This window comes from Oncorhynchus tshawytscha, linkage group LG30, assembly GCF_018296145.1.
Source record: "Oncorhynchus tshawytscha isolate Ot180627B linkage group LG30, Otsh_v2.0, whole genome shotgun sequence".
NCBI classification, from domain to species: domain Eukaryota; kingdom Metazoa; phylum Chordata; class Actinopteri; order Salmoniformes; family Salmonidae; genus Oncorhynchus; species Oncorhynchus tshawytscha.
Genome location: NC_056458.1, coordinates 35,184,848 through 35,201,247, shown reverse-complemented (window position 1 = coordinate 35,201,247; position 16,400 = coordinate 35,184,848). Strand labels below are relative to the sequence as shown.

The 16,400-nt window shown below is 42.2% G+C and overlaps 1 protein-coding gene across 4 annotated transcripts in view; it reads left to right on the top strand.

The window, feature by feature from the left end:
• Nucleotides 1-8,318: 8,318 nt before the first annotated feature.
• rasa4 (RAS p21 protein activator 4) overlaps nucleotides 8,319-16,400 on the top strand; it is an 80,023-nt gene continuing 71,941 nt past the window's right edge. For 2 of the 4 annotated variants that reach the window (XM_042309329.1, XM_042309328.1), the window contains exon 1: nucleotides 8,319-8,671. In XM_042309329.1, coding sequence (XP_042165263.1) covers nucleotides 8,607-8,671 — 65 coding nt within the window. In that variant the 5' untranslated portion in view covers nucleotides 8,319-8,606. The remainder of the gene's footprint in view (nucleotides 8,672-16,400) is intronic. The other 2 variants (XM_042309330.1, XM_024393592.2) reach the window with 2 other exon arrangements.

Below are 16,400 nucleotides of genomic sequence, written 5' to 3'. Positions count from 1 at the left end.
TTTAAAATCCCATGCACCAAAGTGGAAACACCACATTCGCACGTGATCTGAAGTAAATAGAGTTGACCTTCTCCCACATTGATTTATTGGCAGTCATCTCAGTTCCAATGATGAAACTATGTAATCATTAATTAATTACAGTTAAAGAAAATCAAGTTCGAGAACATGGAAGAAGTTCGACATTACATACATTTCCTGACGTGTTAAATGAAATATCTGGTAAAACTGCCATCCTGTGGGGACAAATGCATTACATTCATCCAGTTTTCAGTGGCCTCAACAAGCCTGCAGCGATCGAGGCACCTCTGGAATCTTACATAGATTTGCAATATACTGTATATGCAGTGGCGATTTTAGCATGTAAATCATGGTGGCGCAAACTCAAAGCTACTACACAACACTAAACAAATCAATAATTGCACTATAACGGTGACAAACAGTTAGCCACTGATTCCTTCCAAACCACTCATTGTTGAATTTTCGATTTCAAACTTTTTGTGTAATGTTTATGTACCATGATACATTTCAAAAGTGCTGAACAAATCGTTATATTGACAACGTCCATCCTAACTCACTAATTTCTTAATCGAAATTACAGATTGTCTCTTATCCGCTCGTCGTTTGCTTATTCCATAGTTTGAACATCTCAATTGTCGGTAGAAACTACATTTGTTTAAGCATGTCCGCCATATCAGCTATGTTTGGGGGAAAAAGGCAGTAAATGAGGCTAAATTAACTGGTACCTGTCACGCCCTGACCTTAGAGATCCTTATTATTCTCTATGTTTGGTTAGGTCAGGGTGGGACTCAGGTGGGAAAGTCTATGTTTTCTATTTCTTTGTTTTGGCCGAGTGTGGGTCTCCAATTGGGGATCATATATAAGTTGTCATTTTCCTTTTGCGTTTTGTGGGATCTTGTTTTCTGTTTAGTGTCTGTACCTGACAGAACTGTGCGTGGTCGTTTTCACTTTTGTTATTTTGTTTGAGTGTTAAAAATAAAAAAATAAAAATCATGAACACTTTCCACGCTGCACTTTGGTCCTCTCCTTTCAACGAGAGCCGTTACAGAAGATCCCACCACCAAAGGACCAAGCAGCGTGGCCAGGAGGAGCAGGGATCCTGGGCCCGGGAGAAAAGAGAGTGGAGGACATCCTGGACCTGGGAGGAGGTAATGGCAGGGGACAAGACCCTGCCATGGAAGCAGGCGGAGGCAGCGAGTGAGGAACGGCGATGATACGAGGAGTTAAGACAATGACGGAAGCCTGAGAGACAGCTCAACAACAAAAAAAATGGGGGGAGGCACACAGGGAGATTGGCGGAGTCAGGGTTTAGACCTGAGCCAAGTCCCCGTGCTTACCGTGGGGAGCGTGTGACAGGTCAGGCACCTTGTTATGCGGTGAAGCGCACAGTGTCTCCAGTGCTCATTCACAGCCCGGCGCGCTCTGTTCCAGCTCCCCACAGTTGCCGTGCTAGAGTGGGCATTCAGCCAGGACGGTTTGTGCCGGCTCAGCGATCCTGGTCTCCCGTGCGTCTCTTCGGCCCAGGATATCCTGCGCCAGCTCTACACACGGTATCCCCAGTTCGCCAGCACAACCCAGTGTGGCCTGTTCCAGCTCCCCGCACTTGCCGCGCTACAGGGGGTATTCAGCCAGGACGCGCTGTGGCAGATCCACGTACCAGGCTTCCAGTACGTCTCCTCAGTCCGGTGACACCTGTTCCGGCTCCACATACGAAGCCTCCAGTGATGATCCATGGCCCGAAGTCCCCAGTGATGAGCCATGGCCCGAAGCCCGCAGCGACAATCCCCGGCACGAAGCCCCCAGCGACGGTCCCAGGCACGAAGCCCCCAGCGACGGTCCCCGGCACGATTTCCCCAGCGACGGTCCCCGGCACGACGCCCGCAGCGACGGTCCCCGGCACGGAGCCCGCAGCAACAGTCCCCGGCCCGGAGCCCCCAGCGACGGTCCCCGGCACGGAGCCCGCAGCAACGGTCCCTGGCCTGGAGCCGAAAATAAAAATCATGAACACTCCCTCTGATCTCAAGACACAGAGAACGATTGGTTCTAGTTTACAGGAACAGACAGTAAATAACAGCACCATATGTACAGGGCTGCTTGTACCACTGAGGATGTGGAAAGGTGATAGTGCTTGTGTGTGGTTGTCCTATAGAAGGAAGCAGAGTGCCGTTAATATCAGGAATAATATACAGTAATCACAGTGCCTTGCAAAAGTATTTATCCCCTTTGCATTTTTTCTGTTTTGTTGCAATACAACCTGTAATTTATTTGGATTTCATGTAATGGACATACACAAAATAGTCAAAATTGGTGAAGTGAAATTAAATAACTTGTTTAAAAAATGGCAAAAAAAAAAAATATGGAAAAGTGGTGCGTGCATATGTGTTCACCCCCTTTGCTATGAAGCCCCTAAATAAGATCTGGTGCAAACAATTTCCTTCAGAAGTCACATAATTAGTTAAATAAATGAATCTGTGTGCAATCTAAGTGTCACATGATCTGTCACATAATCTCAGTATATATACACCTGTTCTGAAAGGCCCCAGAGTCTGCAACACCACCAAGCAAGCGGCACCATGAAGACCAAGGAGCACTACAAACAGGTCAGGGGCAAAGTTGTGGAGAAGTACAGATCAGGGTTGGGTTTTAAAAAAATATCAGAAACTTTTAGCATCCCTCGGAGCACCATTAAATCCATTATTAAAAAAGGGAAAGAATATGGTACCACAACAAACCTGTCAAGAGGGCGGCCACCAAAACTCACGGACCAGGCATGGAGGGCATTAATCAGAGAGGCAACAAAAAGACCAAAGATAACCCTGAAGGAGCTGCAAAGCTCCACAGCAGAGATTGGAGTATCTGTCCATAGGATCACTTTAAGCCGTACACTCCACAGAGCTGGGCTTTACAGAAGAGTGGCCAGAAAAAAAGCCATTGCTTAAAGAAAAAAATAAGCAAGCATGTTTGGTGTTCGCCAAAAGGCATGTGGGAGACTCCCCAAACATATGGAAGAAAGTACTCTGGTCAGATGAGACTAAAATTTAGCTTTTTGGCATCAAGGAAAACGCTATGTCTAGCGCAAACCCGACACCTCTCATCACCCTGAGAACATGCTGTGGGAATGTTTTTCATCGGCAGGGACTGGGAAACTGGTCAGAATTGAAGGAATGATGGATGGCACTAAATAGAGGGAAATTATTGAGGGAAACCTGTTTCAGTCTTCCAGAGATTTGAGACTGGGACGGAGGTTCACCTTCCAGCAGGACAATGACACTAAGCATACTGCTAAAGCAACACTCGAATGATTTAAGGGGAAACATTTAAATGTCTTGGAATGGCCTAGTCAAAGCCCAGACCTCAATCCAATTGAGAATCTGTGGTATGACTTAAAGATTGCTGTACACCAGCGGAACCTATCCAATTTGAAGGAGATGAAGCAGTTTTGCCAAAATCCCAGTGGCTAGATGTGCCAAGCTTATAGAGACATACCCCAAGAGACTTGCAGCTGTAATTGCTGCAAAAGGTGGCTCTACAAAGTATTGACTTTGGGGGGTGAATAGGAATGCACGCTCAAGTTATCTGTTTTTTTTGTTGGTCTTATTTCTTGTTTGTTTCACAAATACAAACATCTTCAAAGTGGTAGGCATTTTGTGTAAATCAAATGATACAAACCCCCCAAAAATCCATTTTAATTCCAGGATGTAAGGTAACAAAATAGGAAAAATGCCAAGGGGGTGAATACTTTCGCAAGCCACTGTATAGAATGACATTAAAAGGGTGTCCCTGACACCACTTACCATATAAACTATAAAGGCATTACTATAAGTTTACTACACATAAAGGGCCTGATCTAAAGCACCACTAGGTGTCAGTGGTAACACATTAATGACTAGTGTATTACTTCATAACTGAATGGTGGAATCTCTCTGGTGTCTTGTGGGATTCAGTAAGAGTGGGGCATAATACTGAAGTAACATGCAATGGCGCCATTTTAGGCTTAACTAACTAATAACCACTAACTCTCATAACAGGACTAATATACTGAAAAGGCACACTTAAGTGCTATAACAACCTAAATAGTATACATAGGCATACACAAACATAATACATTGGGTGTATAATAACTCCTTTATGTAGATAAATAACTCCTATGACTGCGACCCGTTGTCCACTAATAACAGACTATGACAGACAGGTCGCGGTTGTTGTTTTTTCAGTCACACTGTGGCAGGAAAATAGATCCATGAAGTGAACATGGATCACTCTCAGCTTGAGTTCTGGTTAAGTAAATGTGAGGATGGCTCACCTAGGGAGCTCTACACTCACAATTACACTTAGTTCAGGACCTGAATGGGCATTCTTATGGAGAACTGAAATGTCTTAGTCAACCAAATTGAGATCAAATTCATCTGAAACTCTTGACTTGCTCTGGCTGCTCCCAGGGTTGGACGGGGCAGTGCATTTCCTCAAAGGGTGTCCCTGACAATTGGAAGATGAGCGAGATTTGAGAATCATCCTGCAGCGACGAGGAGGACACGGAAGGAAAGGAGAGTGTGGTGTTCTACCTCTTCGACTACCCCAGCAACATCTTGTCAGTCCCCGTGCCAGACCTGTCTCAGCTCACCCCCTCATGACACCTCTCAGGTAGGGACGGCTGGTTTACTAACAGACAAACAACTACTATACTTCTACAAGCATGTTTGTTTATTTGTCTGGATGGAGTTGTAGTGATAGCAACTTGATACCAAATATTGATATCAAATATAATTTTGCAATATCTTACCTAACCCAATCAGGCTCCATGAGTTCCATTTGAAGTCCTGGCCATGATGGTGCCTCCCCAAAACCTAGACAGAGTACCCTCCAATATCACAACAACTCCACCAGTCACCACAAAAAGTCAGTCCATCAGTAAATATAGGTCTAACTTTGTTAATTCCCTGACTAGAAGATAACTAGACACCCACTGACTTCACAAAGCCTCAAAGTGTTAAAGGTAATTATTACTGTAATATTGTATGGTACAACCTTGTAGCTAACTGGTTGTGTTGTCATGTGTGGCTGTCTCAGGCAGAGACTGAGCCATCTACAGGATAACCCCGTTGCTGTAGACGGTCCAGACAGGCCTTCTGGCCCTGACAGGCCCATTCACCCGTACCAGCCCTGGAGTGGTTTGTGAAAGAATGGGGGGCAAGCTGAACGAGCTGGGCCAGAGGATCTCAGCAATAGAGAAGGCCCAGCTGCAGAATAAGAAGATGATCTTCAAGGAGAAGTTCACCAAAGAGTAAATGAAGGCCAAATGCCTGAAGGATAACCTATGGCAGCCCCTGCAGACCAGCTTTGTACCTTGGCCACCCAGCAATCCAGAATTTAGTACGGCAGACTGCCCTGACAGCTCCAGGCCTGACCTGCCGAGGCCAATGGTGGGCCAGCAGCAGATGTTGTGGCAGCAGTTGACAGGCTTGGGACCGGGCATTCTCACCCAGGCCCCCGAATGACTCATAGTGGCCTTCCCTGCTCACGATGACATCATGACAGGTATGTGAGCATTTACAGTAGAAGCTGGTTCCTTAATTCTTCTAATAACAAAACAATAGAGACAGTGTTCCGTCCCCCATCCTTTTCGTAATACTGAACATGGTTTCAATACATTTTCAACATAATTCACAGCTGGTATTACATTAAATCTCAAATTCTAGTGTAATATGATGTAGTTATAATTTGAAGGTAGACTCTTATTAACAGTTCTATCGCCCCTGTGACAGTAGTGGTGAGCAGTGTCTATGTTGAACATTACAACCTCGCCCATACCTACAGCACAGTGGCCCATTACCACAGTGGCCCCACCCTCCATATACATCACACAACGTAGCTACATTTTTATGTTTATATGTCCATCTTTCAGGGAACTTGATAATTTGTGTGTAGAAGTGGAAGTGTATGATGGTGTTAAAGAGTCATCTAACTGTCTGTCCCCAGGTTTCAATCCTCTAATCCTGGTTGCTACAGCGGGTCGTGTTGAGGTGATGATCCTGCTGGATAAAGGAGGGGACATCGAAGCCCAGTCTGCGAGAATCCAGTCTGAGACAACCGAAAACACAATATTGTTTATCTGGACAATATTGCAAAACATGTTGATACTCTCAGTATCACTGAATGTCTTACATGTGTTGACTTATACTGCTTTTTAAATTCCTTTGCATGGATTGGTGAGCTGGATGGATGCCACACCATTAACTCTAGCTGAACTGCTGCAGGTGGCTGCAGCTATGGTCCATGTTATGTCTACAACCATCTCCACACTGACAGGAAAAGACACAAAGGGCTGTGAAGGGTCCTGCCCAACCCAGATGTTTCAAATGGCATAATTACATAAGAGGCTGTCTGTTTGAACTGGTGTTTATCAAACAGAAACCACCAGAACGCTATCACTCATAAGATAGACTAAAAACAGTGAATAAAGTGATTGTTTGATTGAAACTGTTTTATCATAAATGAATTATTAATTACATGTTGACTACATCTTTTGTTACCCTTTCCTGGTATGATTTTATAAATCCTGACTGCAGTCTATAGGTTAGTATTGTCGGGCACAAACACTTGTAGCTGAATGTATCGCTAATACTGTCCCAAAAACATTGCCATTCCCATGCTGTTTCATTATGTGTAACTCAATAATTATTTACAGAAATGTCTGTATGCTGCATTGTGGTATTTGTTTCTGTGTTGACAGTGGCAATGGTCAAAATAACAAGCATTACAAATGTATTTATACATTTGATTTCTTTGATTTTGGAGTAGGTACCAGTTCCCACATCATACTGTAAGTTGTGTACTCTGCAGGGTTCTCTCTATATAATATTACTTGTTGATGAAGAGGAAATCATATGATGTATAATATATATACACTGGCAAGAAAAAGTGTGTGAACCCTTTGGAATTACCTGGATTTCTCCATAAATTGGTCATAATGTTTTATCTGATCTTCATCTAAATCACAACAATAGACAAACACATTCTGGTTAAACTAATAACACACAAACAATTATATGTTTTCATGTCTTTATTGAACACACCGTGTAAACATTCACAGTGAACGGTGAAAAAAGAATGTGAACCCTTGGATTTAATAACGGGCAGCAATAACCTCAACCAAACTTTTTCTGTCGTTGCATATCAGACCTGCACAATGGTCAGGAGGAATTTTGGACCATTCCTCTTTACAAACTGTTTCAGTTCAGCAATAGTCTTGGGATGTCTGCTGTGAACCGCTCTCGGGGTCATGCCACAACATCTCAATCGGTTTGAGGTCAGGACTCTGACTGGGCCACTCCAGAAGGCGTATTTTCTTCTGTTGAAGCCATTCTGTTATTGATTTACTTCGGTGTTTTGGGTCATTATCCTGTTGCATCACCCAACTTCTGTTGAGCTTCAATTAGCGGACAGATAGCCTTACATTCTCCTACAAAATGTCTTGATAAACATGGGAATTCATTTTTTTTCCCGTCGCCTATAGCAAGCTGTCCAGGCCCTGAGGCATCAAAGCAGCCCCAAACCATGATGCTCCCTCCACCATATTTTACAGTAGCAGACATATCTGATATTGGCAGAGAGCTTAAATTCTTGTTAATCTAACTGCACTGTCCAATTTACAGTAGCTATTACAATGAAAGAATACCATGCTATTGTTTGAAGAGAGTACACCGTTTTGAACATGAAGTTATTAATCAACAAATTAGGCACATTTAGACAGTCTTGATACATTTGAACAGAAATGCAATGGTTCATTGGATCAGTCTAAAACTTTACACATACACTACTGCCACCTAGTGGCCAAAATCTAATTTGCAGCTGGAATAAGACATGGCCTTTCTCTTGCATTTCAAATATGATTGTACAAAAAAAAAAAAAATTGTATTATCTTTAACCAGATCTAATGTGTTATATTCTCCTACGTTCCTTTCACATTTCCACAAACTTCAGTGTTTCCTTTCAAATGGTACCAAGAAAATGCATATCCTTGCTTCAGGGCCTGAGCTACAGGCAGTTAGATTTGAGTATGTCATTTTAGGCAAAAATGGGGGGAAAAAGGGTCCAATCCATAAATTAACTGTGCCAGTTGCTGGATGCAACTCTGTATTGGATGTAACTCTGAGCTGGATGCTATACGGGATGTTGTATCCAGCTCAGGGTTACTGCTACTACTGTATTTTTAGCCACAAAATTGTATTTCGGTTTCTTTAATTTTCATCCCGCACAGTAGGTGGCGGCATAAATAACTTTTGGATGTAGTCTTTCCGTACAACTCCAACGAAGAAGACCGTAGTCTACTATCAAATACTCACAATCGCTCTCTTTCCAACAACGAGCGAGTGGGTCACAAGTCCGTTGATATATACAAACCGCCGAGTTGCAGACAGATATATGATACGTGGCAAAAATAATATTGACGACGTTTGTCTGTGTGTTCAATATACTGCTGTCAGGCGCGAAACCCCCAAATTCTGTTTGACAGCTGTTTTTGAGGAGGAACAATCTGCGCGTAATATCACAGCGGAGTCATCACCGTTTGGACGCTGGGACTTGGAGAAATGGCAAAGCGAAACACTTTATTTATCAGAATTGTGGAGGGGAAAAATTTGCCAATTAAGGACATGTAAGTACTGTTACTGTACATGTTTTACTCTTCGTTTTTTGTTCACCGATTTACCAGACTTTGCTTGTCAATTTGCTTAGGATAGGACTTAATTGATAGGCTTTTGTTCCTCATCTGTATTTGATATTTAAATGTGAATTGAATCAACTACTTTAGGGTATTTCAATGATAGACTGAACCAACCTTTTGATGCTGTAAAAAAAACGCTGGTATATTTTCATTATTGGCAAATGGGTTCATTGTGTAGTTATTTCCTCACACGTATCATTGATTTTGTAAATATATGATTATAATACAAAACACATCAAAGTAAACATCCCTGGATAATGAATATGAACTATGCGGTATGTCAATCAACAATCACATCAAACAGAGCCTACTCTTCCATGAAAACATGACTTCAAAGGAAAGCCATTCTTAGAAAAATGAATTATATAGATAATGGGCAATAATATGGAGTTGGTCCCCCCTTTGCTGCTATGACAGCGTCCACTCTTCTGGGGAGGCTTTCCACTAGATGTTGGAACATTGCTGCAGGGACTTGCTTCCATTCAGCTACAAGAGCATTAGTGAGGTTGGGCACTGATGTTGGGCGATTAGGCCTGGCTTGCAGTCGGTGTTCCAATTCATTCCAAAGGTGTTAGATGGGATTGAAAGAGGAAAGGGCCTTCCCCAAACTGTTGCCACAAAGTTGTAAGTACAGAATCGTCTAGAATGTCATTGTATGCTGTAGCTTTAAGATTTCCCTTCACTGGAACTAAGGGGCCTAGCCCGACTCATGAAAAACAGCCCCAGATCATTATTCCTCCTCCACCAAACTTTACAGTTGGCACTATGCATTCGGGCAGGTAGCTTTCTCCTGGCATCCGCCAAACCCAGATTCGTCCATCTGACTGCGAGATGGTGAAGTGTGGTTCATCACTGCAGAGAACGTGTTTCCACTTCTGCAGAGTCCAACAGTGTAGTGTATCATCTCTCATCACATCTCTTATCTGTTTACAGAATTCCATGCATTGGATAGAAACAAGCAGACTCTGAAGCTGAACTAAACATAGATTGACAGTGCATTGGACAATTGAAAAAACAGAAGCATCTCCCACTCAGCTCACTGCTAATTGGCAAACAAAGCTGTTGCTCTGTACTCCCCCGATTTACAATACTTCGCTCCACATCTTCCTTTACTCTGATATATATATATATATATATATATATCCAAGTTATCATTACTCATTATGTATTTATTATTACATGTTTTACTTTTCTATTATTTCTCTATTTACTTTTTCTCTCTGCATTGTTGGGATTTGATATCAACTCTGCTTTTCCATTGCAAGTATTCTAAACATTCTTGCCGCCTCTGAAAATCCTCCCCAATGTCATTCATTTATACTCCAATATGACCTGTTCCAAATGGTACCCTATTCCCTATGTAGTGCACTACTTTTGAATGGAGCTCTAGTAAAAAAGTGGTGCACTACATAGAGAATAGTGCCATTTGGGACAGAACCATGGTTGTGGTCTAACCCAATAATGGACTAAAGGAGCCTAACGTTGCTCCTTATAGTCCTAGGACCTTACATGTTCTGTTTAAAGGTAAATTGTCTTTGGAAGCCAAAACAGCCAAATAATCTAAACTTGAATCGATTATCAAATGCGGTATGATTCTAGAAACATGAATCCCTCTACTTTATCACATCAGAGAAATAATTATAAAAATACAATATACAGTCACTGTTTTAAAACACTTACAGCCGACAGTATTTTTCAGTGACAACACGTTTGTGGCGCCCGTCTTACGTTTACACACAGTTGTTAGGAGACGCAGATAGCTAATTAGCACAGGTAGTCGACTCTGTCCTCCGTCTTTTACGTAAACGCGCTGTAACATGGAGATATGGCCGTGTGGGAACACTAACCCTATAAAGGTGTGTATCAATTAGGGATGCATGATATCGGTGAACATATCGGAATCGGCCAATATTTGCTTAAAATGTCAACATCGGTATCAGCCCGATATCTGTCTAGTTTAACGCCCGATGTGCAAAACCGATGTCAAAGCTGACGTGCATACTTGTATGACGCCACGTAAAATTTTGCGCTACACTGGCAACACCGCATTTCTAACCTAGCCCACAATGTCTGCTGTGTGGATCGAGCAGTCATCTGAAAGAGTAAGAGAATTTCAGCGAGACAACTCAGGCGAAATCAATTTAAAGCCAAGATAATGGAATTCATTGCTTATTTTCCACCATAATTTGCAAATAAATTCATTAAAAATCCTACAATGTGATTTTCTGGATTTTTGTTTTCTTATTTTATCTGTCATAGTTGAAGTGTACCTATGAAAATTACAGGCCTCTCATCTTTTTAAGTGGGAGAACTTGCACAATTGGTGGCTGACTAAATACTTTTTTACCCCACTGTATTTAGCTAGCTAACTATAGCTACTGAAACAGATTGTCATTCTATGTTTTTGAGGAAGAACATTGTTTGCATCCATGAGTTAGCTAGCTTTTTTTAATGACCAGCACTGCAGCTTCTCGAGACAACTTTACCAGCATCATAGCATACATATCGTTGTAACGTATGAAATACGAGTGATAGTGTAATCAATGTGTAATTACTAGGTAAAAAATGTATTAACGTGTTAAATTATTATGTAACGAGCAGTCATATTCAGGTCCTGATTGGTCAACAAGCTTATTTGACACGTCAAATAGTGTTATTTGTATATATTTTTACACGGAAGGACCCAAACGGAGTTCCATAGCAATCCTGGTTGAGAATGAAATGACGGAACCAATGAACAACGAAACAGCACAGCAAAATAACTTTTTGGTGTGTGTGTGAACTTTATTTAACTAGGCAAGTCAGTTGACGACAAATTCTTATTACAATGACGGCCAAACCTGGACAACGCTGGACCAATTGTGCGCCGCCCTATGGGACTCCAATCATGGCTGGATGTGATACAGTCTGGATTCGAACCAGGGACTTTAGTGTCGCCTCTTGCACGGTGATGCAGTGCCTTAACGCACACATGGACACAGCGGTCTAACTATTTAACTGTACTAGAATGCTTAAAAGGACGCTAAAATGTTAATTATTGGTATCGTGTTTGTTTTTTTGTAAGGAAAATATTGGATATTGGTTTTGGCCAAAAATGTCATCGGTACATCACCATTATCAATTTGAACCTTTTTTTGTTTTTAGAAAAGAAACATTCTCGCTGATATGAAAGATAAGGTCCTTATGCTTCCAAAACTGTACCGCAAGTGATGTGTGTTAAAGTTCAGACCTAGCGTTGGGGCACTTAACAAAACTCCCCCATACAAAGAGACCTTTGTCCAATGTCTCGTGTAATGTAACTGAACTGAGAGCCATGATAAAGGGCTAGGTTTATGATGGAAAGACTGGTATCATGATGTAGGAATGTGAGAAAATATATGTGAGAATGATTTATCCAGGTATTCCACAGGAGATTTTTTGCTTTGTTATAGTGTGACCTTTCTGGTGCTGTGTTGATGGAAAGACTGGTATTTCATACTAATTAATTGTGAAATCGGCCAACCGGAATTCTTTCAGAATGACACTTTAATATGCTAATTCTGTCCTTTTCTTCACTGGTGGTAAGCACCGGTTCACTAGCTGCTGTGTCTAGTATGTACACTAAATTAACTTTATTGTTAACACCTTCCCAGAGGATTGGAGACTTGCATTAGCTCTCCAATGCTTAGACAGCTGTGGTGTCAAGTATGTACACTGACTCCATTTTAACACCTCAGTGCTGTACATGGGTGGTTTGGTGAACAACACTTGTGGAATGAGTAACATTCCCCTGAGACCTGGAGACTTGCACTAGCTCCCTGAACTAATGCCCAGGCTTTAACTCAGAGGGCGAACAGTCTTGTGGTTTACAGGAGATCCGGGTAAAAAGTCAAACCCTGGTCTGTCACATACCGACGTGTGGGACAGTGAAAACCAAGAGCTGCCTCCACGTCCTGGATTTAATGTGTTTATTGACATGTTCATTGGCTGGGCATTGTGTAAAGTGTTGACGGCTTGTTTGCACCCTTTTCACATGATTTGAGGTCAACCTGAATAACAACATGACTGTCTTAAAGGTCTGTCTCAAATGCCCCAATTTGATTAGACTAAGTGTGTCATGAGAAATGTCATTCCAATTTTACTTTAACTTTTCAGTATTTGGCAGAGGGATCAGGCAGAATTTCTCTTTGGACATGCATGTTTTCCAATGGGTTTTAAGTGCTGCTACAGTAAAGTAGACGGAGGTAGAGAATATTCACTCCTTCACTCTACATAAACAGACTGTGAGTGGATTTACACTGCTTGTCTGTCAAATGATACATGAAATGACTTTGAACCCCATCTATTTCTCATGGGGAACAGGCTGCCACTAAAACACACAGATCCTCTTCCTATCAATACACACTATTTTTGTGTACGTGACTAATGTCTTCTGTGTGTGACCATGGTTAGCAACTATCTTGTCCACATTTACCCACGACACATCCCCTAAATACACAATTGTCAACCTCACAATGGAAGAAGCTATTTGTAAGAGGCTCATGGGTAAAAAAAACAACAACCAACAAACGTTTCCTTAGCACCAGTGACTATCACAGTACTGCAGGTGGTTCACACTAAACGTTGCCTACGTGGTTAAACTGACAAAAGTAGAGCCATGTTTAATGTAACACCTGATTCTGACAGTCCCCAGTTTCCCCATCACTGTATGTAGCTCATGCTTCCTTTGAATTGTTCAATCAGATTTTTTTTTATAGACAAAGGTGTGAAATAATGACATTTGCATACTATATAAAACAAAGAGCCCAGGAACCACCATGTGGATTGCTATCTAGTTAATTATATTGATTACATTATTTTGGGTAGATATAACCTTTTTTGTGTGTTTAACACACATTACTGTACAACTGTTTCCCCGCAAATGTTTGCATTTGCATGCGCTCTGGAGTAGCTGCGGTGAGAGAGCGCCGTAGTGGAAGCGTTTGAGCAAAAATGTCTCGCTTGACGACACTGCTTCGCTCCATCAGAGAGATGAAGGCGTGCTGAAATAAATCACCCGCAGCAGTATTCAGCGCTCAACGATGCCGCAGCCCGCTAATTGCCGTACTACGAGTCACTAATCCTGCATCTGACATATAATTAAATTCCCCCAACTAAACAATCTACTCTTTTAAAACATTGTTTATGTAAACTCTACCCTGACTAGGCTATATCGCCTCGTTGGCGCTTAGCGCCGATTGTCTCTTGTTCAAGGTGAGAAACTGTTCTGTCACGGTGATAAACCATTTTCCTTTGGATGGTGTGATACAAGAGCCAAATGGCACAAAACAAAATGGCAAGACCAGGAGAATCAAATAGTTTATTTGATTAGCGTTGTTTACCTGAGCAGGAGAGTCCAATTGTTTTGTTACACTTTTGGCCGCAAGCCAAAACGAATGTTTCCAAATGGCACACAGAGGAGACAATGGCAAGGGAAAAACTCCTTCAATAGGAAGAAACCTTGAACTACGTTGGACAAAAATATAAATGCAACAATTTCAGCGATTTAAAAAAAAATATATTTAAAAATATTTTTATATTTTACTTTTCCATTTTTGTATGTAAATGTTTATTTTATTTTTTTACTGCATTGCAGTTCATATAAAGAAATCAGTCAAATTTAAATAAATTAATAAGGACCTAATCTATGGATTTCAAATGACTGGGCAGGGGCACAGCCATGGGTGGGCCTGAGAGGGCATGTGCACACCCACTGGGGAGGAGGCCCAGCCAATCAGAATGAGTTTCCCCACAAAAGGGCTTTATTAGAGATAGAAATACTCCTCAGTTTCATCAGCTGTCCGGGTGGCTGGTCTCAGGTGAAGAAGCCAGATGTGGAGGTCCATGGCTGGTGTGGACTGCGGTTGTGAGGCCGGTTGGACAGTTGCCAAATTCTCTAAAACAATGTTGGAGGTGGCTTATGGTAGAGAAATTAACATTCAATTCTCTGGCAACATTCCAGCTGTCGGCATATTAATTGCACGCTCCCTCAACTTGAGACATCTGTGGCATTATGTTGTGACAACTGCACATTTTAGAGTGCACTTTTATTGCCCCCCAGCACAAGGTGCACCTGTGTAAGGATCATGCTGTTTAATCAACTTCTTGATAACCCATCCACCTGACAGGTGTGGCATATCTTGGCAAGGAGAAATGCTCACAAACGGGGATGTAAACATATTTGTGCACAACATTTGAGAGAAATAAGCTTTTTGTGCTTATGGACATTTTCTGAGCTCTTATTTCTGCTCTTAAAACATGGGACCAGCACTTGACATGTTGCGTTTTTATATTTTTGTTCAGTATAGCTTAAGAGAAGGAGCCTGTCCTCCAGTCATATGGCTGGCTTGGTAGAAATTTGCAGTACCTTTTTTATATCACATCACCATTTTGGCCAAAGTGTTATCTGACCTAACATTCTTGATACCAAGATGGCGTGGCAGTGAAGACGTGTTTGTTGTGTACTTTTGTATTTTTTGTATATATCAATTTATTTTCAATCTCTTTTCGATTTTTTTATTTGATTGTACCTTCCGGTAACCTGCCTCACCCAATGTGATACGGAATCGCTATTATTTTCAATTTTAGAACACATTCAATAACCTCCAGAAGCTAACCAGCTAACTAAATACAAGCTATTTAGTCATTGTTAGCTACTGCTAGTGGCTTTTACCTTCTGCACAGATACCAGCCCTGTTTTTGCCTGGATAATACTCGCTAGTCTACCAGTATCGGACCGTCTTTCCACAACAACGCCGGATTCCTGCCGTAATCCCTGGACCACTACTTCTGCTCTTCACAGCTAGCTTGCATCTAGCAGGCTCACAGCTTGCAGCTAGCTAGCTCATAGCTAGCTTGCACTCACCGTGGAACCCAGTACCGACGCTATCCCTGAGGCCCACCTCCCGGCCTACTCAGCTGTTCACCCGAACCCCACTCATACACGGCTAGAGCCCAAAATTCCACCGTATCCTTGCTGTAAACTCTGGACCTTGGCACCGCTGCTACCGATTGGATATAGTGGCTAACGCCACTGCCACGAAGCTAGCACCAGTTAGCCGTGAGCCAGGCACATCTTCGGGCTAGCAAACTAAATTCCACAATACCTCTTTCGCCATCTGGCTTGGATTCTCTGTCGACACGGCGCCCCGCCGCACCACCACGACTGGTCTGCCGACGAATACTCCATGAGCTGTGCCTTCATCCGGCCTCCGTCGGAGCAGACGCTCCTACTAGCCCAGGGCTACTATCTTTAAATTCCGTGTCACTAGCGTAGTGGCGGCTCCCCTGTTCCGTCTACTGCTGCCCCGTGGACACTATGATCACTTGGCTACATAGCTGATGCCTGCTGGACGGTCCATTAATCACGGTACTCCATTCTGTTTATTAATCTAGCGGTAAATAGCCCACCCAATTTTACCTACCTCTTCCCTATACTGTTTATATTTATTTACTTTTCTGCTCTTTTGCACACCAATATCTCTACCTGTACATGACCATCTGATCATTTATCACTCCAGTGTTAATCTGCAAAATTGTAATTATTTGCCTACCTCCTCATGCCTTTTGCACACATTGTATATAGACTCTCCTTTTTTTTCTACTGTGTTATTGACTTATTAATTGTTTACTCCATGTGTAA